The following is a 26893-nucleotide window of genomic DNA, read 5'->3' on the forward strand; positions in this document are numbered from 1 at the left end:
CCCCCAAGGCTGTGGGCCCCCAGACAACTGTCTCCCCTTGCCCTATTATTGTTACGCCCCTGGTTCCCTCTACCGGTTAGCAGTTCCCTCGAGCAGTCTTCCCCCTGTACTACTGAGTTATTGTTCCTGTCTGCTGCCCCACCTCTCCTACTTAGTTCCACATACGCTGATACAGTTCCCACGAACTGGACTTTCCGGTGGCCACCTGAAGCCTCCCATAGAATGCCTCAGTCATGCAGCAACAGAGACCACCCCTGGCAGCCAGGCTGTGACCTGGAAGAGATTGCCAATGTGGGATTTTCTCTCTCTTCCCCACCCAGGAAGTGTTTGCGCGCCTGCACATCATATACACCATTGGCTACTCTGTCTCCCTCACCTCCCTGGTGGCTGCTATGTGCATCCTTTGCTACTTCAAGTAAGGAAGAGAAAACTTACTTCTTCACCCCCTTTGACCGGCCTTAATCATAATGTTGAAAAGGAGAGGTGCTGGGACTGAAAACAGACATGGTATCTGGCCTGGAAACCCTGCTGCCAGCCTGCCACCTTACCACCAGAAATGTGGCAGGTTGATTGTGATATACTTAATGATAAGGAGAGGCACCCAGCACATGCTTAGAGGGACTCTTGCTTTTATTGCATATGTTGTGTTACAGACTCAAGTTGTGGCTCTGAAAAGTGGGATAGGCCTGCCCCAGTTTTAAGGCAATTCTCATGACAAGCAAAGAAAGCGGACCCTTCTCACTCAGCTCAGATTATTGCATGCTGATTTATCTGGGAGGGATGGCCTGCATGGCTGGAAGGAAGTTCATTTCTGTCGTAATTAAAATATGATAACAAACAGTTAATAATGACAAACAAGCATGGGGGAAAACATCTGTTTCTATTAATGTTTTTAGACATTTTTGCTTGCATTGCAGAAAAGTATGAGGCAGTGGTTCAGATCCCACAAGGCACATGTCCAGCAGGAGATGGGTGGGATGAGGAACAATGTTATTGCGTGGGCTTGTTGGATCTGCATGTGTGTTTTTAGACGACTCCACTGCACTCGGAATTACATCCACCTCCACCTCTTTGCCTCCTTCGTCTGCCGAGCTGTGAGCATCTTTGTGAAGGATGTGGTGCTCTACTCCAGTTCACAGCATGAGGGGCTGCGGAAAGCAGAGAATGATGACTGGGATGCTGAAGATCTGGGCCTCTCACTGGGACCCAGGACCCCACTGGTGAGTCCCAAAGTAGAGGGCGCACTCCCTTCTCCCAGTAGCTAATCTGGAAAATGAGATGTGCCTCATTGCCTGGTTGTAGATCTTGCTCTGTTAGGATTTTAGATAGCAATAACAGTGATTTCAGCATAAGCAGGCTTTTCTAGTCAGTAGGGCTGCAATTTTTAATTGAGTAATCAGATTCATTGATTAAAAACATTGAATTGACTGAGATGATTGGACAGCAGATTTTTAAAATGTGTTTTTTAAATATAAGGGCTCACATTCAGGCTAGGAGTTGCTTCCACTTGCAAATGGAGTGGGTGGGTAGTTTTTGTCCATTCCTTCTTCCCTCTGCAGCCATCTGTGCCTCGTGAAAATATGTCCATGAGAGTCCCCTGACTCTTAGGGACATAGTGTCCTTCCAGATAACAGTACAGTGTGAGATGTTAAAATATTTCATACAAGCACAATCTTACTCCCTATATACATACTGCAGCAGCTTCCATACTACTTCCCAGCACACTCTTACCCTCTGTACACATGCCAAGCAGAAACTTCTTGCAATTTTTTCAGCAGCAACTACTGGCCAGTTCTTGCATTCCAAGAAGAACCCTACCGTCTGTCCAGTCTCCACAAAAGTGGTAACAAAGAGAAGCATTTCTTCTCGGAATGCAAGAATTGGCCAGTTGGCAGGGCTGTGAAAATCACGTGAGAACCCTGGTCAGTGTGTAGTCAGTGAAGATACTAGGCATGGAAGTCTGCAGGAGTATGTGTATAGTAAGACTGCACTTCAAACTTGTGGAAAAGATGTTATCATCTGGCACTTTATTGCTGTCTGGAAAGGCCCATCATTTTGAGAGGCACCGCTCTCTCTCACAGGATAGAATGCCTCTTCTAGAGAGAAGACTCAGGTTGCATTCAGACATTGCACGAAACTGGAGTTACAGGTTACTGTCAAACCTGGCACTCCATTTCCATGTGATGTCTGAATGCATGCAGCCATAGCCTCGCAATCAAACCACAGGGTTCAGTTTATTTACCAAACTAGAATTTGGAGCTGGGATTACTCCACAGTTTCACCGCTCTAAACCTCTGTTAGAAGGGGCTTTCATGTTGTCTGCATGCATCCACCACTATAACTGTGGTTACAGGTTATGAGACCAGTGAGCATCCAGCTCAGAGCAGCCCAACAGCAGTTACGCTCTAGGGTTTACCCAGCACTCCATGGTGTGTCCCCTGACTGAATGCCACACCCCTCCTCACACACTTCCTACTTCCTCTGCCTGCCAACAGGCACTCTAGGCCCCCTGCCATTCTTATAATTAAAGGGCCAACAGCACTACCAGGGAGCACTGGTTGAAGACTGCGATCCTTGCAGCAGCAGTGGTGGTAGATCTGCGCTGGACGCGCTGGACCTGTAGACCACCCAACCCCACACCCTTGTGAGCGATTTCCTGGAGCTGTGAAGCCATGCCCACAACCTGGCACTGGCATGGCTGTACAAGTGGGCGGAACCAAGCTCGGAGGACCAGGAAGTGGGAGGGGAAACTCTAACCTGCCTCTGGGGTTTCTCAGACTGGGATTGGGGGATTGTCTGCGACACGATCCCCAGTTTAGAATGTTAACTGCAAACTGCAGTTCTAAGCCAGTTCCTGTGATATCTGAATGCGGCCTCGGTGTTACTCTTGTTAGATAACTTGTTGGTGGCGGGGGGAGGGGGGATTTCTTTATCTGCCCCTGCTATAGCAGAAGTGCATAGGTAAGGAGAGCACTGCTCATTAATATTGTCTGGAAACATGGAGTTAAAGTTCCAAATATAGTAATTTATTTAGGAAGTCTATCAGATAAGACTTATGCCTCATTGCTAGCTACATACAGGAAGTGGGGAAGGGGAGAAGATGGAAGTCTCTCTCTCTTTCCAGGTGAGAAAATGAAACCTGGGACTATCAGTCTAACAAAGGGGAATCAGAGTAGAGAAAACATGGTCAGAGGGGGAAATACCCTCACTGTGGCTGTCTCTGCCCCTAGTAGCCATTAGGGTTGCTGGTGCTAAGAGTTGATGCTATGCAGGGACTGCATCTCCAACAACTCCCAACACCTGTGATCATTCCCCCTACCCCTCAACTGAGATTTGTCAGGGGTGTGTGGGAAGGCTCCCATTAGCTCCTTTTGGCAAATCACATCCATGGGTACTGGGGCCCTTGGAAATGTAGGGTACAGACAGTGTGTCTTGCAGTATGCAAGTTGAATGTACCATTCACAGTGAAAAACTAACTGTACACATGTACTGGTCAACAAGCATGCATACAGTGTTCACAGATTTATATGTCTTGAACATGTGAACAGGGCCGCAGTCTCACCCTACCCTGTGATGGAAGCAGAAGTATGACTGCCGCAAGGCAACCATTCCACTCTCTCCTGGCACTGGTCCTACTGTGTCTCTCTGTTCTCTCAGGCAGGCTGCAAGGTGGCTGTAACTGTGTTCCTCTATTTCCTGGCTACCAACCACTACTGGATCTTGGTAGAGGGCCTCTACCTCCACAGTCTAATCTTCATGGCTTTCCTCTCAAACAAAAGCTACCTGTGGGCCCTTACGCTCACTGGGTGGGGTAAGCACAACCCAGTTTACTCTCTGTTTCCTGCTGTGACTATCATCGACTTAGGCATTCTCAAACAGGACTAGAAGCTGTATGTGAGGGCTGTTTTACAGAGACACGGGGATGGGGGCACATTCTTGTATTTGTTTGTTTGTTTATCAGATTTGTACACCGCCCCAAACTTTCATCTCTGGGCGGTTTACAATAACATAAAACCAGTTAAAAACATATACAAAACCTTAAAAACAATGTAACAATTTAAAAATAAACCAGAGATTAAAACCCAAAAATATTAGGAAGCTGAGAAAGCTTGAGCGAAAAGATGGGTTTTCAGGTGTTTTTTGAAAATTACCAGAGATGGGGAGGATCGTATCTCAGCAGGGAGCGCATTCCACAATCTCGGAGCAGTGACCGAGAAGGCCCGTCTCTGTTTAGCCACCAAACGAGCTGGCAGTAACTGGAGACGGACCTCCTCAGATGACCTCAATGGGCAGTGGGGCTTGTAATGAAGAAGACGCTCTCTTAAATACCCAGGGCCTAAGCCGTTTAGGGCTTTGTAAGTTATAACTAGCACTTTGTATTTTGTCTGGAAAGCTATTGGCAGCCTATTTGAAATGGCCTCCTTGATACCCCCAGCAAGAAACAAAAAGGTTCCCCAACAAACTGAACGAGAAGTAAGTAGCTTTGTACCTGATGAGAACTTGCTTGTGTGAGAGAACCTTTTAGAAGTGGTTGTCAGAGAGTGTGGACATTGAAGCATGTGGACTAGTGTCATTTGATCAAGACAAGCTTCCACTTGAAAAAGATATATTTTTGGAACGGAAGTTACTGTGTCACCGTTGTGTGGACTTCTTTATTTGTGCATCATACCAATCTCCAAATCATGGACTTTATTACTGTGCCCATACCATAGAATTGTTTCCTTTGTGTTGTTTTCCATGGTTTGGTCTTGTTCTGGATTGAATATATTTTCTGCTAGAGATTTATTGGACTAAGTAATGTTTGTTCTTCATTCAGTTTGGTGGGGGATCTTCTTGTTTCTTGCTGGTGTGTCTTCACAGATCCCAGGATGCTTTATGTATTTTCTCCATGATGCCACAACAGATTTCATTCTTGCCATAACGTTGGCTATGCCTTTCCCGCTACCCTGGCACATAAAATGAAGGAAACATATATGACGTCATTGGCCTCACATTTTCTTCTGCTGCCATATGAATAAAGGAAGCTGCCTTCTACTGAGTCCAACCATTGGTTGAAGCCAGTATTGCCTTCATTGGCTGGCAGTGCCTCTCCAAGGTTTCAGACAGGACTTTTTTCCTATCTGGGTGTGCCAGGGTTCGAACCTGGGAGTTTCAGCATGCCATGCATGTGCTATACTGCTGAGCTACAGCCACTCCCTTAAAGAGACCATTTAAGATCACATTCAAATCAGATCAATCTTTATTACGGTCATAGAATAGCAAAAAGTATAAGGGGTGATTACATATGACGTATTACAAGTAAAAGTAGATATTAAAAGCCTAGGGGTACACAATATACTGAAAGACTATTATAAAAGACTATAAAAATCAGGGTTAGAAGTACAATTTAAAATAAAACTATGGCTGTCTAAAACAAAGCAAGACCGCAAACTAAATGACCCTTAATGGCTGAGTTAAGAATGGTGAAAAATGGGTGATAAAAACATCATTTGTTTAAAAAAGGCATAAAAGAGAGAAGCAAGAACACATTAAATGTTATATGAAAAACATGGAGACATAAAAGGAAATATACAATCATACAAGGGCAACTATAGACACAGTAAGAGTTTTATCAATTTAGATAAAAAGCCAAGACGCTGTGGGGCTGTAGAACTGTAGGAGTGCAGGGCTGCCATGAAGCGCTCTGAGGCAACAGGCAAAGGTGTGCTCAAGGTAGAACACAAAGTTGGGTGCCGGCCATGAGCAAGAGGCCATCATCCACCAGATTTTAATCGCTGCCTCACAGAACCTGGCAACACCGTTAAGTGGTGGCGGGGTTGCTGTCAGATAGCAGTGAAGAGGTGTACAGTTGTTCCATATGATCTGGATACTTATGTAATAGCGGTAGAATGAAGGTGGCACAGATGTCCCTGTAGTACAGACACTGGAGGAGGACGTGCCCTGTTGTTTCTACTTGCCCTGAGTCGCAGGGGCATTGACGTTCCAAGAATGGGATCTTCCTGTATCGTCTCTCAAGCACAGCTGAGGGAAGAATATGGTAACCCCCTCGCGTGAAGGCCCTCCTGTGCAGGGTTGTCCTTAGAGAGCCCTGGCAGGGTGCGGGGCCCCCTTCCAGTTAATTCTAATGGGGGTTAAGAGTGTGGGGCCCAGGGCGGTTGCCCTGCTTGCCATGCCCTAAGGACAGCCCTGCTCCTGTGCTTTGGGACTTCCAGTTGTGTTAGGTATGCCACAGAAGAGGTAGTATACCTGAGTCCTTCACTGATGAGGAAGTTCAGGGCCTTTATATCAGATTGGCGCTCTATGTCTGTAATACGCTGTTTGATAAGTTCCTTGGCTGGATCGTAACCCATGTTAACTAAGAGGAGTGGGAATAGGCCGAGGGACAATATTTTAGTCATAATTGACTGTTTCCAGCTGGATTGGAAATCATCACTCAGGGTTAGGGGGCAAGGCCTAAGGGACAGAAAGATAGTCTAAGCCAATAGTTAAGTATAGTAATCCAGACCCTTGTCTCCACTTTCATAACTCAAAACTCAGACATCTTTCTACTTGCTTTTTTCCTCTTTTTCTTTTGAGGGGTACCTGCTGTCTTCGTGTCTGTTTGGGCTAGTGTAAGAGCCTCTCTGGCAGATACACAGTATGTACTTTCTACTTCTAAAAACAAACAAATAGGTCATCCTCGTGACCAATACTGGGGCGGGGAGGGTGGGTGAGGGGAAGGCAGGGTTCAACCTACCTTTCTCCAGATGATCACTCTGCTTGTCTTCGGTGCACGAAACACATGCTCACAGGGTCTCCAGAGGCCAGGACACAGTGCACTGCGCGACAAGTGTGGTGCATTACGGGGGTACTCCCGTGAAACATACTCTGTGTGTGCTCAGGCTGCAAGTGCTTGGCACCCTTAACCTAGACTAAAGGCTAGGCTTCAAAGTGGGGTTAGGCAGGCAAGCAGCCTTAGTGGCTTACATACCGCACAGCCAGCCATATACCCAAGTGGGATGTGAGCTCACTGGCTGCATGTTACCACTCTGTCCATGCTTCTAGTGAATTGATGGAACTGGGGATTATGGGAGCTGGCCACAGCAGTGAGGACACAGGGGGTTGCTGGCACAGAAGCTCCCACACTTTCGTTAGAAGTATGGATGGGATGGCAAGTTGGAGAGGAGAGCTGGTCTTGTGGTAGCAAGCATGACTTGTCCCCATAGCTAAGCAGGGTCTGCCCTGGTTGCATATGAATGGGAGACTTGATGTGTGAGCAGCACTGTAAGATATTCCCCTTAGGGGATGAAGCCGCTCTGGGAAGAGCAGAAGGTTTCAAGTTCCGTCCCTGGCAGCATCTCCAAGATAGGGCTGAGAGAGATTCCTGCCTGCAACCTTGGAGAAGCCGCTGCCAGTCTGTGAAGACAATACTGAGCTAGATAGACCAATGGTCTGACTCAGTATATGGCAATTTCCTATGTTCCTATGAGTAATGCATAGCCTTGTGAGCTTGCATCTCACTTACATACAGTGTGCTGTATGTAATCCACCATTTAGTAGTAGCTGAAAAACAGTAATAGTACCAGCAAGAAACTGGAATAAGTTCACAGTGAGTCAGGTGGTTAGCCTTCACATGCTTGGGAAGATTTTTATGTCCATGTGGCATGTGCAGGCCTAAATATGGGACAGCTGTTCATTCTGGGTTACAGAATAACCTCTCCCCCCAAATCCCCTTTTACCATCAAAGAAATTGCTCAATTTTTCACCCAAGCACTGATAAAATCTACACCGAATATTATGTTGCAATACAAGATTACTCTGCAATACAAAAAGACAAATTATGGTAATAAGAACCTGAAGAGCAACCAAGATTGGTCTGTGTTTAGAGCTCGCAGGGGTCTTTTTCTTTCTAAAAAAAAGTTAGGGGGGCACAATTTGAATCAGGGCTGTCGCATGGGATAAGCAGGGTTACACATGTTGCCAAACTTATGGGCATAATCAGGAATGTCATGATCTGAATATCACTTCTGCTATGAACTCATTAGGTGGCCACTCTCTCCGCCTAGCTCTTCACCCGCCCCCATAGTATGGGAATAATACTGGCCTGCCTTACAGGACTGTTGTTAAGGTCACAAGAAGATAATGTCTGTGATGTATGTTGATGTTGCTAAAAGCCTATTACTAGGCAAGAACAAATAAAATGCCCCAAAGCTGAGAAATACAAAATTGACCAGTTCCTATCTGCAGTGGCCAAGACAATAACCTAAGCTGCTTGTTGTGACACAAGGTAGTAAAAGGACTCAGGACCTTGATGTGAAGTCTCAAGGAAGCTGGGAGAGGGACACCACCATAGCTTTTCTGTTGACTGCAGCCTCTCTTAATCAGGTGCTGGGACCTCAGTGCTGGAAACATGAAATGGATCTACCAAGTCCCTATTTTAGCAGCAATTATGGTAAGAAGGGGCACAAGAAGGGTAAACTATTGATAAGTGGGCCAGAGGGCTGGAGGAAATTGACTTCCCTGTATGTCAACTGTTGACCACTTTAACACCCATTAAAAAAAACCAAGGAGCATCTTCTTCCATATGATCCTCCTCTCATTAGTTCTGAGATTTGCTGACAAAGCCATATGTTTTGCAGGTGCAGATTTTGCATTCGTTTGCAGTACAGACTTTTTAGTAGCTGCCCCAGGTTACAGCTGCCTAGGAAGCTTTTTTAGTCCTGTCTCTTTCATCTTTTTGGAGGCTGATGAAAATGTTTCTATGTCATCAGGCTTTTGAGAATCACATCCTTGACAACTGAGGCCGGGGTTCAGTGGCTGAAAACTGATTTTATTTAGTCCTGCTGTTCAGGTTGCTTGCTACTGGTTTGATTGGTTTCATTGTTTGTTGTTCAATTACTGTTTTTTGACTAGTGGGCTGTGATTTTATGCTGTGAACTGTTTTGTAAACAGCCCTCAAAAAGGAGCTGTATATACTATCTGAAAACGAACAAAAACTATTGCAAATAATTAATAATAGTAACAAATAAATGGCACCATAATGTCATTCCAGTGGTATGGATAAGCCCTGAATCCATAACTGAGGTGTTTTTCTTACTGGCAGGTGAACTTTTTCCTCTTCCTCAATATTGTGAGGGTTCTTGCATCAAAACTGTGGGAGACAAATGCAGGGAAATTAGATCCCCGCCAACAGTACAGGTAGGTGTCTCAGTTCAGCTGTTTTAGCACCTTTTCCAGGAGGCCTTTGGTCCAGCTCTGGTCCTCATGCTATACTATAACTAAACCAAAGAATATGTACCTGAAACGATCCCATAAGCTTTCCCAGTTTTTCCCTGCCTCCACTTCCATTTTTGTCATCTCTTATGTATCTATTGTGAGTCCCCTGGGGCAAGGACCTCTCGCCATTTTTTGTAAGTGCCATACACATGAATGGTGCTCTCTCTCTCAGAATATAGGTAGCTGCCTTATACTGAGTCAGACCATCAGTCCATCTAGCTCAGCATTGTCTGCTTTGACTGGCAGCAGCTCTCCAATGTTTCAGGCAGGAGTCTCTCCCAGCCCTACCTGGAATTGGACCTGGGACCTTCTGCACAAAAAGCAGATGCTCTGCCACTGAGCAATGGCTGCCACCCCCTAAAGTGCAAGCCAGCCTTCTCAGTTCAGCAAATAATAAAAGACTTCTCCTCACTGAAATGCAGAAACCCCCTTGTCAATGGTCTAGTCATCTAATCTCTCCTGCATTTCCCTTCTATTTGTATTTTTTCCTTATTGATATAAAGTGTGCCATCAATTTTGACTCCTGGCACCCACAGAGCTCTGTGGTTTTCTTTTGGTAGGATATGGGAGGGGTTTACCATTGCCTCCTCCTGCGCAGTATGAGATGTTGCCTTTCAGCATTTTCCTATATCGCTGCTGCGTTTCCCATAGTCTGGGAAACATACCAGCAGGGATTCGAACCAGCAACCTGCTACTTGTTAGTCAAGCATTTCCCTGCTGTGCCCCTTAAGGTGACCCCTTATTGATGTAGAAGCTGCTTATTATTATATCTCATCTTTTTTGGTAAGCCATTATGGTTGCTATTAGGGATGTGCAAAAAATTTCGGGCACAGAACGATCTGTGCCCGAAATGAACAATTTCAGGTGATTCGGGGCCGAACTGAATCTCCCCCGATGTCCCCCGATATTTTTCGGGCACGAGCCGAATCACCCGAATTTCAGACCCGAAAAATTCGGGTGATTCGGTTCATGGCTGATTTTTGGTGATTTTTTAAAGTTTTAGTGACTTTGGGGCAGTTCGGGGGCATAGCATGGGATCTGGGCAAAAGGAGTGGGGTGGGGTGGTAGTGCCTAATGGGTGCAGGCTACCACCCCAATTTCAGGGGGATTGGGCAAAGGGCTGATTTTTGGTAAATTTCTGAAATTTTCATGTCTTTGGGGCAGATTGGGGCATATTGGGGCAGAAAGTGGGGCCTGGGGCAGAATAGTGGGGTGGGGTGGTAGTGCCTAATGTGTGGAGGCTACCACCCCAATTTCAGGGGGTTTGGACAAAGGGGTGATTTTTTGAGAATTTTTGAAGTTTTAGTGACTTTAGGGCAGTTGGGGGGCAGAAAGTGGATCTGCCCCAAAATAGTGGGGTGGGGTGGTAGTGCCTAATGGGTGGAGGCTACCACCCCAATTTCAGGGGGATTGGGCAGAGGGCTGATTTTTTGAGAATTTTTGAAGTTTGGGTGTCTTTGGGGCAGATTGGGGGCAGAAAGTGGATCTGCCCCAAAGGAGTGGGGTGGGCTGGTAGATAGTGTCTAATGGGTGGAGGCTACCACCCATCCCCAATTTAAGAGTGATTGGGCAGGGGGTGAATTTTGGTGAATTTATTTTTATGAGGTTTGTCTTCATAAGGTGAAGTGTGCTAAATTGTTTACTTCCTCATATTATTCATAGTAAAGGAAAGTGTGAAAAAGTGAAAGTGGGGTCATGAGAGTTCTTTAATTGAAAAAAATCTCATTTGCTATGATAGAATGAGAATTCACACCTCAGAAAAAACTTTACCAAAAATCAGCCCTTTGCCCAATCCCCCTGAAATTGGGGTGGTAGCCTGCACCCATTAGGCACTACCACCCCACCCCACTCCTTTTGCCCAGATCCCATTCTATGCCCCCAAACTGCCCCAAAGTCACTAAAACTTTAAAAATTCACCAAAAATCAGGATTTTTCCCAATCCCCCTGAAATTGGGGTGGTAGACTCTACCCATTGGGCACTACCACCCCACCCCAAAAATTTGCCCCTGGGCCCCTTTTTACCCCCCTGAATCAATTCGGATTAGGATTCAGATTAAATCCGAATCCGAACCGAATCAAGGGTGATTCGGGTGACCCAGATTCGGGCACAAAACAGAACAGGGGTGATTCAGTTCGGGTCCGAGCCAAATCACCCGAAAACCCGAATTGCACACCCCTAGTTGCTATTGTGCACAGCCCCAAATCTTCTTCAAGCTCTCCACCAATCATTACCTTCCCTTTCCCACGAACTGTTTTGTAACAAAACATAGCAGAGGAGCAACTTCAGCCCTCCACAAGGGCCAGGAAGCCACATGATCCTATTGGTAGCCTTTTCATTTCAGGAAGCTGCTGAAGTCCACCCTAGTCCTGATGCCCCTCTTTGGCGTCCATTACGTGGTGTTCATGGCCATGCCTTACACAGCCGTCTCCAGTGTCCTGTGGCAAGTACAGATGCACTATGAGATGCTCTTCAATTCTTTACAGGTGGGTCTTTGTGGCTCTGAAGTCTGTGCTCAGTATGCTAAGCTGCCAATATTTTTCATCTGTGGGTTGTCTTCTCTCTCTCACCAGGGCTTCTTTGTGGCATTTATCTACTGCTTTTGCAATGGGGAGGTAAGAAAGATTTCATTCTTTTGCTATCAGAGGGGTATGCATGAATACAGAATTTGATTCTGCTCTGCATTTATTGATACTTAAGGGCCCGTCTCTTTCCCGTCCAGTAATTTGTACCCTCAGCAAACATGCACTTATTTGGGTACATTATTTCATTTCTGAAATGAAATACATGGCTTTTGACCTGGAATTTTCATCCAAATCCTTTGTGTAGGATGGTGGGGGACACTCTGAACTTTCGTAGAGTTCCACATTAGTACTTCACACATGTGAGTGAGCCACCTATGCTGAAAACCAGCATTGTAGCTAATGCTATCACAACCATAGTTCAAACTTAGCCCCATATATATCCCTTCAGAGGGACAGGAGACCTCTCCCTGCATCCTTCAGTTCCCAGCTTTGATTTGGAGAAAGGACAGATCCTGAGAATAGTGAAGTGATGTAGGTCAATCCAAATCCAAATCCAAATCCTCTCCATTTTCACTGGCTGGAATTTGTAACTTCCTAGTGGAGTTACTCCTGCAGTAAGCATCCCACAGTCGTCATGTAAATGTATGTAACCATATTAAAGTGGGAACCTGAATCTGTTTCCTCTTCCCCCACAATTCCTTTTGTATTATATCCTGTGCAAACCCTTATTTTAAACTGTAAACCATCAGAAAGGCAATATGTAAATGTAGTAAATACTGGGGAAAGGCAAGAGTAGGGGAGATGTTGGAGAGGAGGGACGGATCATGAGCGATTATTGTTGCTGAGGGCTGAGAATGGAAACATGGTTGATAATCTTGCCTTAAGTTGCCGTGCCTTGATAGTCTGGCTCTATCCCCCAGGTGCAAGCAGAAATTAAAAAAGCCCGTTTCCGCAGAAACCTGGTATTGGACATAAAGCAGAAGACCCGAGTCACCAGCACAGGGGGGAGCTACTACTATGGCGGACTCGTCTCTCATGCCACCAACAGCGTCAGTCTGAGTGTGGCCGGCTGGGGAGTGGCCTCAGCCGCAGCAGTCGCCATGCCTCTGGGAGGTAAGAATTGGCTGCTACATCTCACGGCCACCACCCTTGCACCAGAATACACCCCTGGCTCCTCCACCTTGGACAGATCGCCAAGTCAAGAGGTTGTGCAAAGGCCCTTTGGGAAGGCTTTGGTGGGTTCTTCACCCCCAGAGGGAAGACAATGCAGCCTGAAAAAAGAGCTGGAGACCATGCTATAAAAAGAAAACGAAGGGTTCATCTGGGCCAGAATCAAATCACAGAGCCAGTGCCACTAGGCAAGCAAATTGCTAGTTTCATTCCTGAGCCACAGAACACTGTAGGGGTTAGAAAAGGTTCATTCAGCTACACAAGCTAATAGGTAGTTAAGACGGCTTAGAGAATTAGCCATTCCAGAATGTTCCATTGTAGACTTAGGCTTCGTCCTGGAAGTAGTCAGGCAGCAGTTAGCTAGGCTGCATAGCTCTGCCTGGCTTGGCCTGTAAAGCAACAGACATTTTTTTTTCCATGTACCAGGAAAGTTCAATGCTCTCACTCCTTTCAGTTTTAGCCTCCTAAGGAGGACTAAGCAAGCAGTGAGACTGTATCCCATATCTCTGTCAACTTTTGGTTAGGCTTTGTTTTTGAAAAGCTAGGAGTTCAAAATAATGTATTTTAGGGCTGCAAGACCTAATCAAATAATCAAATAATCAATTCATTAACAGGGAAGGAGCAACTTCAACCAGTAAGCCTGAAAGTTAAGGGCAAACTTGTTGGTATTGATGGGTATTTTGGTTCTGGTGCATTATAGTAAAGAGTAAAATATTAAAGATTGTGTTTCCTTCTAATAGTGAATAGTGGTTTTTATTATAAATTTACTCAGATTTCCTTGAAGTTTTTCCAGGCAAATTGATGGAAACCATTCTCAAGGATAACATTGTAAAGCACATAGAACAGGCTCTGCTGGGGGAGAACCAGCACGGCTTCTGCAAAGGTAAATCTTGCCTCACCAACCTTTTGGAGTTCTTTATCCACAGGTATGTGGATAAAGGTGATCCGGTTGACATAGTACACCTGGACTTCCAAAAAACTTTCGACAAAGTTCCTCATCAAAGACTCTTGAGAAAACGTAGCAGTAATGGAATAAGGGGACAAATACATGTGTGGATTGGTAACTGGGATCTCTCTAAACTGGGGGAGTAGGCAACAAAATGGCAGATGCAGTTCAATATTGGCAAGTGTGAAGTGATACACAGTGGGGCACAGAACCCCAACTTCACATATACACTGATGGGATCTGAGCTGTCGGTGAATGTCCAGGAGAGGGATCTTGATGTTGTGGTGGAAAGCCCGTTGAAAGTATTGACTCAATGTGCAGCAGCTGTGAAAAAGGCCAGTTCCATCCTGGGGATCATTAGGAAGGGGACTGAAAATAAAACCACAATTATAGTGCTGTTATACAAAACCATGGTGCAGCCACACTTGGTGCACTGCGTACAATTCTGGTCACCATACCTAAAGGACATTGTCAAACTGGAAATAGTGCAGAAGAGGGCAACCAAGATGATCAGGGGCCCAGAGCACCTTCCTTATGAGGCAAGGCTACAGCATCTGGGGCTCTTTACTTAGAAAAAGAGGTGACTAAGGGGAGACATGATTGAGGTGTATAAAATCATGCATGGTGTGGAGAAATTGGATAGAGATACCAATTTTTCTCATACTTGCATAACACTAGAACCAGGGGCCATCCCATGAAATTGATTGCCAAGAAACTTAGGGTATCCTAAAGACATCCTCAAACCAGCCTGCTGCTGCTCCTCTACAAATCATCCTAGTTCAGTATGCTGACCTTCTGGGGATTGGATAAGTGGCAAGCTTAAAACTACAAAGCAGACTTTGGTTCAGTATCTTGCAGAGTACCTGTCCAAGACAGTTACGGCATCCCTTTTGCTTTAAGTTGCACATTACTGGCCAATTATTTTCAAATGCACAGCTCGTGCAGGGAATTTATACAGCAATTTGCAGAGGAACAGAGAACGAGAGATGTGCTTATCCCTTATGGTAGGTTCTGCTTTCCCCTTGTAACTCTATTCCCCATTTCCCACGCCAGCTGAGGCTCCAGACACACGCTTCTATTATAAATTTGAATCTGCAATCCTGGCTGGAGGAAAAGAGGCTGAAGGGGAGTTGTATGGGAAAAGCAGCAGGCATTATTTTTAGTTAACCACTCTTCCTCTCAACTGTCCTTCTCTCCTGCAAATTACACCCTCCCTACAGCTTTGCACTGGAGAATCAGCAGCCAGGCATTTGCAAACACATGGGCCAGTAACTTGTAGTTCTGTCTTATGTTTTGAGGAGAAGTTTGGAAGTTTTTCCTAAAGGAGAGCAAGCAAGCAATCTGGTAAGAGACTGGAACAACAGGTCTATCCAGTCCCTCTAAACAGCAATGCCAGGGAAACATATGGGACTGGGACATGATGAGAGAAGTTTTTAAACATTACACCCACCATGTGGGGCACTAACATGGATAAATGGTTTTTAGCAGCTTCCAGATTAAGGTCTTTAATCACAGAATTGTAAGGAGCTAACAAGGCTCTCTAATCTGGTCTCCAGCAAGGAAAAACCATCCAAGCCATGGATTGTTCTACGCAATTCAGGCCACAGCGTGCCACAGACCAAGAGTGGGTGCAGAGAGAAGAAAAGTCTGCAAAGCAAAACCACAGGAAGGCAATACACTCTGAGCATCCTTTGTTGATCTGACCTGGGGGAAAGGGTCTTTCCTGGCTACACCAGTAGAAGCCACTTATGAATAAGAGAAACAGGCTATAATTATAAACAAAAACCAGGTGCCAAGCAATTGTTCTATTAATAAAACATTTACTAGAAGAGCAAGCGGAAAGTAAAGGGAACAGCATGTCACAGGATCCTGACATGGATTCAAATATTTCTTCATATAAATGAGAAGCAAGAACAGAACTATTTTCAGCAAACAAGATTTCCCTACCACTCTGGCAAAAAAAAAAAAAAAAAGGAATCAGATTAAAAAGCCCAAGAACACACTGTTAAAAATAAAAGAAAATCCACACACAGACAGTAAGATATTTTTACATTTGCTACTTCTTTCCAGATGGAAGCAAAAGCCATTTTGGAAAGAACAGCACATTCTGTTTCTCATGGGATCCACTTTAGCAAGTATGCACAGATGCTTCTTCAGCAGCCAGTCCCAAATTTACAATGTTTGAAACCTTCCTGGGTTAGCCCCCAAATCACAATTACTTGATACTGTAATCTGAAGCGTCTCTCACTCCCCAAGTCTGTTTTTGCCTTTGGGGTGGGGTGGGGGGAAACTGCTGGAACATTCACAAAGCAATCTACACACAATCCCATCCAAATGGAAGCTGTTGTAAGAATCAATTTGCATCTCACTGGCTTCCTAGGGAACCTTCTGAACAGGCTCTCTCCATGGGCAGCACAGTCTGTCTTTTCAATCCACTTCAGCTTAATGAAGCTCCTACCGGCTATGCACACATTCAAGGACCAATGTGAGTAGAAAGCGGATACTTTGTGGAGATGCAGAAACTTAACTAGAAGCAAACAGATTCCATTAGTCTTTACAGGGCAGTTTTCCTGCTGCACTCCAGGTCTTTGTTCCCACAAGGAACCACCCAGAAGACGGCAAGGTATGTAAAGTTTAGGCTGGCATGGGTAAGGTGACCATTCCATCCCTGCAAATCTGCACATGTCACTACTCGCCTATGTTGTTCTACTGACTCCTCATAGCAAGCTAAAATATGGAGGGAAAGTGACTTGAGTTTTGCAGGCTGTGCTGCTTATTTGTTTCTTGCCACCAGGAATAGAATCTTGAGCTGTCCCTGTTACCTACTAGCATGCTAACAGTATCACATGAGTAGAGGGGATCGGGATGGGGGGGACAACTTGGACTTTTGCTCAGTGTCCCTGCTTTAGCTGTAGACTACTGACATAAAAGGAATCAAGCCTGAGCACCTGCTCACAAATCTAAAAATGAGGATTTAAGCTGCTCAGCATTGATGCCTCAGGTGAAAAGGGTAAGGAGATTATCTGAAGAATGGGCAAAAGCCACAACAAAACACTGTGCTTTCCATGCAAGGACTAAGATTCTGTATATATGGGCTAACTTGGATGTAGCTTGCCCTTTCCCTTCCACCCGAGGCCACAGTGCTAAACTACCATTTTCTAAAACCATCTGAATGGGCATCGGACCAGCAGAGAAAGGGGTGCAATGGTGATGGGGACAGAGGCTTGACAGGTCTGATATGGCAGGCAAGTCACCGATTTGAAGCACAGGGGCTCTAGTGTACTTATGTCCACAATGATTTGGGGGAAAAACCTACCCACCCAGTTCAAAACTCTTTCTGGACACATTCATTAAAGAAAGAAAAGCCCAAACCAAACACACACACACACAAAACATTTTGTTCTTGCTAATGCGGATTGGCCTTTTGCAATCCCTCAGGTGGACGGATTTTTTCTTTTTTTTCTTTAAAGGCAGACAGAGAGAAATTCCATGAAAGGGAACGCTTTCCTTTTGACCAAAGCACAACATCGACGTGCCACTGAAGTGAAGCTGTCTGCAGATGTGCCAGCCAAGGCTTGGTTGGGGATCACTGCTGCCCACGCTTATCCTTCTCAGTTGCCACTTAGTAGTAGAGAGGCCCTCTTCTGAGAGATACAGACAGAGAGACACGCACCCCTTGCCACTCGGTGGAGAGCCCAGGCTCTTAGCTATCCCACCGACTCTTCTTGCGCTTTGGCGGCTCAGGCACAGCAAAACCATCTGCCTTGCTGTTGTCCCTGCTGTTGCCATCTTTCCTACTCTCGTTGTTCCTGTTCTCGCTATTTCTGCTTTCACTGCTGTTCCGACCGTCCCCATTATTCCGGCTGTCTCCATGGCGGCTGCTGCTGCTTCCACCACCAACACCAACACCAACACCAACACCAACACCTCCTCCTCCTCCACCACCACCACCAGAATGTCGGCTTTCACCATGACGATGGCTGTCCCCATGGCGGTTCTCTCCATGGCGATAGCTTTCCCCATGGCGCTGACCATCACCGTGGCGACTGCTGCCATCTCCATGGCGCTGGCCGTCGCTGTGGCGACTGCTGCCCCGGTTCTCACTGTACTTTTCTCTGCCTGCGCTGCTGCCTTCTCTGCTGTTGTTGTTGGCATTCACACTGTTGTATCCTGGAATTCCAGGGCTTGGGAAGGTGGGGATGCTGTTCAAGGTTCCAGCACTTGTGAAGCCTGGGATACCCTTGGCTGTACATGCTGAGCCCATGGGGCTGTCTGTTTTTGTCAAGTTCTGCTGTGCTGAACTTGTTGGCACCGAGTTCAAGCTGCCAGCACTGGTCCACCCACTGGCACCTGCTGAAGAGCTGCCAGTCTTCTGGTTGCTAAAGCTGGCTGCAACGAAGTGACTTTTGTACTGGGACTATGAGAGAGAAAAAGAAAACCCATAAACACACACTTCCACAAGGATTCCTAAACACCACATAATCCCCCCACCCTGTGTTTCCCCTTCTCAGGAACATAGGACTCGATCAGACTATGGAGACCAGGTGCTGGATGCGGTGGACTTCAGCTCATTGGGTGCAACCTGTTTGTTGTTCAGAGATTTTGTCTTGCTCCAGGAGGAACTAACTGCTGTTATTTGATACTTGCAGGAAATTTCTCCTAGATCAGACTGGTATCGTCACAACAGGTCTCTCCTTTTTTGTCTTTTCCTGCAACATATGGCCTGGCTTACTTGTTTGAGCCATCAGGTAGTTTTATTGCATTCTTTGCCTGCAGTCATCTCTGGCACTAGAGCACATATTCCCTCATGCTTTCTGCACATTCATTTTTATAGTGATGAGTTGGTTTGTGATGTGAAATTTGGGGCTAACTGTTGGATGTGGAAATTGATGGCTTCATCTCCTGGCCAACGTTCTTCCTTAGTGCCTACTCACCTGTGCCTAGCACAGTGAGTAAGATCAGTTTTCAGGCTGCAATCAGTCATTTGCATAGCCCTGCCTCTGAAACAAGTGGAAGGAATAAGCCACTAATGGATAAACTCCACCACCAAAGGAGACAAGGAGGAGGGTATAAAGCTATTTCTTCCACTTCTGAGGTGGAGGTGCGTGAGGGATGTATCACACACACCCCACCCCTAGAGTTCCTCTCCCATTATGGCTATATGGATAGGAGCAGATCTCTGTAGAATCTCATCGTGTCTTGAGGGCAGGAAAAGGCCTGATTGGATTATAAGTCCCGGTTCTCTGATCCTCTAAAGCTTGTTTGAACTTCTATCTCTTCATATGATCCAGAATAGAAAAGTAGCACTGAGATTTACGAGTACAACAGCCACATCTGGCTAGAAGTCCTGATGCAGAAGTGGGAGCAGAAGTGCCCAGAAAAGGAAAATCCATGCCAGGGCAATTTTTCATACCAACCTGGAATGCTGCCTTCATTGCAGACAACCTGTCTCCCATTGCTCCCGTGGATGGTTTATACGCTTCATAATTGCTCATGACACTGTTACTCCCACGATCCTGTGACACAAAGTTGATAGCAGTTAGCTTTGACTATTCAAATACTATATTTAGCAATTTTTGTTATCTGAATTTCTGTGCTTACCGCACTTTCTGAACCTAGGCCAGGGCGCTCACGGTACCCCAGGCCACCGCCACCAATGTTTAGCTTCTTGCCTTTCCCACCTTTGAAACGTGATTTCCGGAACCAAGCATTCTGAGAGAAAGAGAGAGAATAAGTGAATGAATGAACAGGTGTAGGTCTGGAATGCATGAGTCCTTGATTATGTCTTGGTTCAGCTACTCTAGGCTACAGAATTCTCACAAAAGTATAAAAGCAATGCCAAAATAATATACAAACAGGTAAGAAGATTCACCACAATTTTACACTGTATGTCAAATAAAGCAATGAAAAACCAAAACACGAACAAATCAGAAACAATTTCACTTTAACTGTATACCAGGGGATAAACTCCTCTCATGCATTTGTGGAAAACACATTGCTTCTTTGTTTTTGCTATGCCTCTCGTTTGATTTGTCAGAATCAGACTAACATTTTTGTTCCAAACACCTATTTATCATTTATATAGCACTACTAATCAACAAACTACATGCGACATAATCCAGGTAGGTGGTTCATTATTATCTCCATTTTATAGATGAGGAAAGTGAGGCTGAGCAAGTGCAACTGGTCCAAGATCACTCAGTGCATCCATGGCAGAGGTAAGGCCTGAACCCAAGTCTCTCAGACTCAATACCACTCTCCATGTAAGGAACGATACTGGCTGGGGTTCAGCATTCTTTATGAGACCCTTCTCTGGCTCAAGCATAGGAAAGCATGCTGTGAAAACATCAACAAAACTTATTTCAAGTTCAAACCTGTTATTAATGTATATCCTGTGATCTCTTCCACAATTTGAGCTGGAATCTCACTCACACACAAAATATATCCATCATGTGTATTTCAGACAAAAGGAAGATAGCAAACGTTTCGTTTTTATTTGTCTGGGTTTCTTTCTTCTTATGCTTCGAATTGCAATAGCGTGTGGTGTTCTTAAAATAAAGTTTAATTTTTTTTTTTAAAGGAAGATAATCGAATTTCTTAGTATTTGCCAATGTTACCTGCATGGCTAAGTCCAAGAGTTCTTTGGTAACATGCTGATTAGCCCCTTCCAAATTCCGAACAAGATCTCCAGCAAAGTTGCTATCCTTGGGAGTCAGCAATGTATAGGCCACACCCTTCTCGCCTGCTCTGCCAGTACGACCAATTCGGTGGGTGTGGGTGTCAATGTCGCGAGCCACGTCATAATTGATCACAGTCTTAATAGAAGGAATATCCAGACCACGAGCTAGGGCACAGAACAAGGTGAATGAGACAATTCACTGCAGTTGTTACACACCATACATAGTCAAGATCTTCTGTAGCATTCTGTTTTTATCACTGCTTCTCAAGTCATGTTAATTTCGCTTTCCCCACCACCTTCAATTATAGACCGATTCCAGTTAATAGATGAAAGGAACCATGTGATCCCAGCCACTTTCTGTGCAGGTCAACTACTGGCCTATGCTTTGAGGAGAAGGAGAGCTAGCTGGTCTTGTGGTAGCAAGCGTGACTTGTCCCCTTTGCTAAGCAGGGTCTGCCCTGGATTGCATTTGAACTGTAGACAACATGTGTGAGCATGGAAGGTACAGTGAGGGAAATAAGTATTTGATCCCCTGCTGATTTTGTCCGTTTGCCCTCTGACACAGAAATGACCAGGCTATAATTGGAATGGTAGGTTTATTGTAGCTGTGAGAGACAGAACAACAACAAACAAACCCTCAAAAGCCCAGTGCCCAAAAGTCAGCGATGGATTTGCATTGTAGTGAGGGAAATAAGTATTCGATCCCTTCACAAAAGATGTCTTAGTACTTGGTGGCAAAACCCTTGTTGGCAATCACAGAGGTCAGACGTTTCTTGTAGTTGGCCACCAGGTTTGCACACAACCCAGGAGGGATGTTGTCCCACTCCTCTTTGCAGATCCTCTCCAAGTCAGAAAGGTTTCGAGGCTGATGTTTGGCAACCCGAACCTTCAGCTCCCTCCACAGATTTTCTATGGGATTAAGGTCTGGAGACTGGCTGGGCCACTCCAGGACCTTCATGTGCTTCTTCTTGAGCCACTCCTTTGTTGCCTTGGCTGTGTGTTTTGGGTCATTGTCATGCTGGAATACCCATCCACGACCCATTCTCAATGCCCTGGCTGAAGGAAGGAGGTGCTCACCCAAGATCTGACGGTACATGTTCCCGTCTATCGTCCCTTCGATGCGGTGAAGGTGTCCTGTCCCCTTAGCAGAAAAACACCCCCAAAGTATAATGTGTCCACCTCCATGTTTGACGGTGGGGATGGTGTTCTTGGGCTCATAGGCAGCATTCCTCCTCCTCCACACATGGCGAGTTGAGTTGATGCCAAAGAGCTCGATTTTGGTCTCATCTGACCACAACACTTTCGCCCAGTTCTCCTCTGGATCATTCAGATGTGCATTGGCAAACTGCAGACGGGCCTGTACATGTGCTGCCTTGAGCAGGGGGACCTTGCGGGCACTGCAAGATTTCAGTCCTTCACGGCGTAGTGTGTTACCAATTGTTTTCTTGGTGACTATGGTTCCAGCTGCCCTGAGATCATTGACAAGTTCCCCCCGTGTAGTTCTGGGCTGCTTTGTCACCGTTCTCATGATCATTGCAACTCCACGAGGTGAGATCTTGCATGGAGCCCCAGACCGAGGGAGATTGACAGTTATTTTGTGTTTCTTCCATTTGCGAGTTATTGTGCCAACTGTAGTCACCTTCTCACCAAGCTGCTTGGCGATAGTCTTGTAGCCCAGTCCAGCCTTGTGCAGGTCTACAACCTTGTCCCTGACATCCTTCAACAGCTCTTGGGTCTTGGGCATGGTGGTGAGTTTGGAAGCTGAGTGATTGCTTGCTTCTATGGACAGGTGTCTTTTATACAGGTACTGTAACAAGCTGGGATTAGGAGCACTCCCTTACAGAGGGTGTTCCTCATCTCAGCTCGTTACCTGCATATAGTGAAAAGACACTTGGGAGCCTGAAATCTTGCTGGTTGATAGGGGATCGAATACTTATTTCCCTCACTACAATGCAAATCCATCGCTGACTTTTGGGCACTGGGCTTTTGGGGGTTTGTTTGTTGTTATTCTGTCTCTCACAGCTACAATAAACCTACCATTCCAATTATAGCCTGGTCATTTCTGTGTCAGAGGGCAAACGGACAAAATCAGAAGGGGATCAAATACTTATTTCCCTCACTGTATTCCCTTTAGGGGATGGGGCCGCTCTGGGAAGAGCATCTGCATGCTGGGTGTACTGAGGTCTAATTATGTCACTACAATAAACTGTAACAACTCCTGATGGAACACACACACCAGCAGATATATAGGGAGGAAAATTTACAAGAATTTAGATTTAGAATGACACAAGTGAGATAGCAAAGAAGGGCAAGGAAGTAGTGGCCAGTTTCATAGATAGAGCCAAATTTAAATGACATGCCACATTTCAAATTTGTTTAATTGCTATGATTCTCAACCAAGGAAGCCAGTTTGCTCATGAATAGAGATTTTCCAGGATCCCTTACTGGGGGGCACATAGTTTAACCAGTTTAAGTTAGGGCTGCAATGTTTGATAAGTGGTTAAATTAATTGATTTTTTTTAAAAGTCTGAATGACTTAAAAAGTGTCTATTATTAGATTGGCAGATTTTTCTAAAAGTTTTTCCCCCCTTTAACTCATATAAGATGCAGATAGGAACATAGGAAGCTGCCATATACTGAGTCAGACCATAGGTCCATCTCACTCAGTACTGTCTACCCAGACTGGCAGCGGCTTCTCCAAGGTATCAGGCAAAAATCTCTCTAAGCTGTATCTTGGAGATGCCAGGGAGGGAACTTGGAACCTAGATGCTCTTCCCAGAGCAGCTCCATCCCCCTAAGGGGAATATCTTACAGTGCTCACATATTTAGTCTCCCATTCATATGCAATCAGGGGGGACCCTGATTACCTGGCAAGCACTACCTTTAAAGAGATATACCCACTTCTCCTTCATTCCACACAGAAGGAAACACTTCTAAGATTACTCTGCCTGCTATGATACAAACATGTATCTTTAAAAAAAATTAAGCAAGCATGCTTTTTGCTACAGAATGATTACTTTTACTCATATGCAATTGTACTCAATTAATAGACCAAGATTTCTTTAACTTGTTGATAGCCCTAATTTAAACATGTAGTATAGATAAGCCCACATCTACCTGATAGGAGAGGATAACATCCTGTTTGCTACATTAGATATGAAGGATACTTCAGGGCATGTAAGTGGATGTGTGAAAACTGGCAAATTGGGAAGTTTAGCTTGGGAGAGAAAGGGAAGGTCAAGAATATGGCTCAACAAAGGGCTCTTGGGCCTATAATTAATAAAAAGATTTATACACCACCTTTCAACAACAACAAAATCTCAAAGCACCTTAAACACGGCTTGGCACTCTTACCTGCCACATCAGTAGCTACTAGAACTGGGAAGGTCCCCTTCTTGAAATCTGAGATGACTTTGTTTCTTTCACTCTGGTCCATATCGCCATGCAGCAAACCCAGGCTGTGCCCCTCTTGCTTGAGGTTATTGGCCAGTTCATCTGCATTTGCCTTCTTGGTGACGAAGAGAAGGACACTCCCCGAAGAAGTGAATTCCACTAGGCGGCTGGTCAGCCAGTTCCACTTGTTGGGGCCAGAGGAGAAGATCTCCACAATCTGAGTGATATCCTCGTTTGCCTGTTGGGAGGGTGGCATGACAGCAAGTGAAAACTCGGGCAACGTTAAAGCAAATGCTTTAACAAAAGAGCAGCATAGAGAGTCATGCAAAAAGAGCCATCACACTATGCCCGTGTAAGACTTCCCTCTCTATTAACTTTTAAAAAACATTTATATCCCACTCTTCCTCCAAGAACGGTAAACATGGTTATGTTTATCCTTACAACAACCCTCTAAGGTAGGTTAGGCTGAGAGATACATGACAGGCCCAGAGTCACCCAGTGAGTTTCATGGGTGAATGGGGATTTGAATTCGAGTCTCCCCAGTCTTAGTCCAACAATCTAACCATTGTTTTTCAGATGAGGAACTTGCAATATTACCTCTCCAATGTCTCCCTGCACCACTCGAATTGGGTCAATCAGAATGTCTCTGGCCAGTTTCTCAATCTTCTTCCGAAACGTTGCGCTGAACAGGAGAGCTATTAATCCAGGAAAGCAGTGCTTAATTTAAAGAGAGACAGATGCCAGAACCCAAGCACATTTGGAAGCTACACCATCCACCATGATCCGGAAAGTGTCCCCAGAATCTAGATTTGTGGGGACTGCTATGCTAAATATGGGGCATTCTGCAAATATTCTGAGACATCCTTTCCTCAAACCAGCATGGAGTTACAGAAGGGAAATATTGTACAGAAGATAAATATTTCCTGTTCATGCACAATATGGAATCTTAGCATCTGAGTCCAGACACCAGCTCTTTAAATAGCCCGCTGCATTGGTCACATATGAAACTCTTCTCCCCAAGCAGAGGCTTTTTCAAGCCCTGCTACCAGAGACCCTTTAACTGGAGATACTGGAAGTTGAACTTGGGACCTTTTACCTGCAAAAGCATATGCTCCATCAGTAAGCTATGGCCCTTCACTAGCATGTCTTGGTTCAAACTGACCAGCAGATCTAGCAGTTTCTGATCAAGCTATGAATGACCAATTAGAAATGTATTATGATCACTTAAGAGGGAGCCTGTAAGACAGGTAGATTCTATCCTAGATTCCTCCTTCTATAGGAAGGATAGGGACTTATATATAAACTGTGAAGCAAACTAGTCAGCCCCTAACCTGAGTTATCACATGTCCCAAGCAAATGCTGTTCAAGGCAGATGTTGACACCCCATACACCATGCTTCCTTATGATTTTAAGGATGCAGCAGTACCATAAGGACTCATGGTGACTAGGAAGTAAACGCTGGCATTACAAGCAGCATAGAAACATGTGGAGACAATGGGAGGAGAAAAAATGGGGCAGGAGAAAAGATGCTTTGGTGGGTCTGAACGTTTCTATATGTGAACAAGACTTCAGAATGAGCATAGCAACATCTGTGAAAGGTGAAGGCTATGGGGGGGGAGGGGGAGGGATTGCCTTCCTTTAACTAGAAAATAATGCAAAGGCTTTCAAATATCCATCTTAATTTCTTCCAGGGCCAAACCTAGGCACTGAAAACAAGATCTAGGCTTCAAATCAACTTACTTAAAGGCTAGCTGCAAAGATAAGCATTTCTTCTGCCTCACGGGTCACATTTCAAGAAATCTCATATTAAAAAAAAAATCATCACACTCACTCTGCCTTTCAGGGCGCACGTGGCTGGCGACTGATCGGACCTGGTATTCTGAATGAAGAGAAAACAAGAGTTGTGGTAAAAGTCCCAGAGATGATAGCATATACTGAAAAGCAGCTTCACTGAAATTTCTAAGCATTGAGCTGGATGACTCAGATGTGGCATTTGGCTAAAATGAAACATGATTAATCTCTGTATCCTATGATAAAAACTTTATTATTAAAACTTTATTATTAAATTATATTAAATATATAAATATAAATATATTATTATTATTATTATTATTATTATTATTATAAAAAACTTTATTATTAAAATGTGGAACCACCACCCCAGTAGTTCTTGAATAAGCCTAACATTCAAATAGTGCTCAATTTTCTAAAAATATATTTAAATATATTTAAAAGAAGGCTAATCGGTTGGTTATGCTACTAAATAGGGATGTGCAACTACTGATATTTGTGCAGATTCGAAACTCATCTCGGGCATCTTTAAAAGAGAGAAAAGCAGGTCAGTCAGCGCCTTGGTGGCGCACTTACGTCTGCGGGGAGTTCGGCTTTTTGCGTACTTAAGACGATTTGCTCGTGAAATCAAGCAGTCTACAGGAAGCTCATCAAGACCTTGCCTTAACAATAGCAGAGCTAGAACATCACGGCTTCCTCATAAATCACCAAAAAAGTCAGCTACGGCCAAGCCACCATCTTCGCCACCTCAGGGTGGTGATAAATACAGTAGAGGATCATCTTTTTCTTCCATGGGACAGATTCAACACCATCACGGAGGAAATAAAGACAGTACTGGCGTCTCCATCAAACCTGCTTACGTCCCTATCCAGGCTGTTGGGCCTGATGGTAGCAACTACAGAAGTAGTCCCATGGGCAAGATTCCACCTAGGCCCACTACAGTGGTTCCTGCTTCCGCATCAACAGTCCATTGCGAGGAAGAAGAAGTTGTGGCTGCACCTTCCAGTTCAAATCCGAAAGTCACTGCGTTGGTGGTTGAACCCGATCAACCTATTCCAAAGGAGAGAGTTCCTGGACCCTCCAAAGGTGTTGGTGAAAACGGACGCGAGCGACAGGGGCTGGGGGGCACACTGCCT

General features: G+C 45.1%; 2 protein-coding genes across 5 annotated transcripts in view; one reads left to right on the forward strand and one right to left on the reverse strand.

Annotated features, from left to right (window-relative positions):
- Nucleotides 1-13685, forward strand: part of LOC128329673 (parathyroid hormone/parathyroid hormone-related peptide receptor-like) — a 35909-nt gene extending 22224 nt beyond the window's left edge. The window contains exons 5-13 of the mRNA XM_053261238.1: nucleotides 321-415; nucleotides 1031-1220; nucleotides 3658-3811; nucleotides 6577-6637; nucleotides 8365-8431; nucleotides 9083-9177; nucleotides 11598-11739; nucleotides 11827-11868; nucleotides 12699-13685. Of these exons, the coding sequence (XP_053117213.1) occupies nucleotides 321-415; nucleotides 1031-1220; nucleotides 3658-3811; nucleotides 6577-6637; nucleotides 8365-8431; nucleotides 9083-9177; nucleotides 11598-11739; nucleotides 11827-11868; nucleotides 12699-13079 (1227 nt within the window). The 3' untranslated portion in view covers nucleotides 13080-13685. The remainder of the gene's footprint in view (nucleotides 1-320; nucleotides 416-1030; nucleotides 1221-3657; nucleotides 3812-6576; nucleotides 6638-8364; nucleotides 8432-9082; nucleotides 9178-11597; nucleotides 11740-11826; nucleotides 11869-12698) is intronic.
- Nucleotides 13686-15694: 2009 nt separating this feature from the next.
- The window catches only part of DDX42 (DEAD-box helicase 42), a 28908-nt gene continuing 17709 nt past the window's right edge, over nucleotides 15695-26893 (reverse strand). For all 4 annotated transcript variants that reach the window (XM_053261239.1, XM_053261241.1, XM_053261240.1 and 1 more), the window contains 7 exons: nucleotides 25798-25845; nucleotides 24564-24661; nucleotides 23928-24204; nucleotides 20512-20738; nucleotides 19496-19606; nucleotides 19312-19410; nucleotides 15695-18311 (listed from right to left, as the gene is read on the reverse strand). In XM_053261239.1, coding sequence (XP_053117214.1) covers nucleotides 17598-18311; nucleotides 19312-19410; nucleotides 19496-19606; nucleotides 20512-20738; nucleotides 23928-24204; nucleotides 24564-24661; nucleotides 25798-25845 — 1574 coding nt within the window. In that variant the 3' untranslated portion in view covers nucleotides 15695-17597. The remainder of the gene's footprint in view (nucleotides 18312-19311; nucleotides 19411-19495; nucleotides 19607-20511; nucleotides 20739-23927; nucleotides 24205-24563; nucleotides 24662-25797; nucleotides 25846-26893) is intronic.

This window comes from Hemicordylus capensis, chromosome 6, assembly GCF_027244095.1.
Source record: "Hemicordylus capensis ecotype Gifberg chromosome 6, rHemCap1.1.pri, whole genome shotgun sequence".
In the NCBI taxonomy this organism is placed as follows: domain Eukaryota; kingdom Metazoa; phylum Chordata; class Lepidosauria; order Squamata; family Cordylidae; genus Hemicordylus; species Hemicordylus capensis.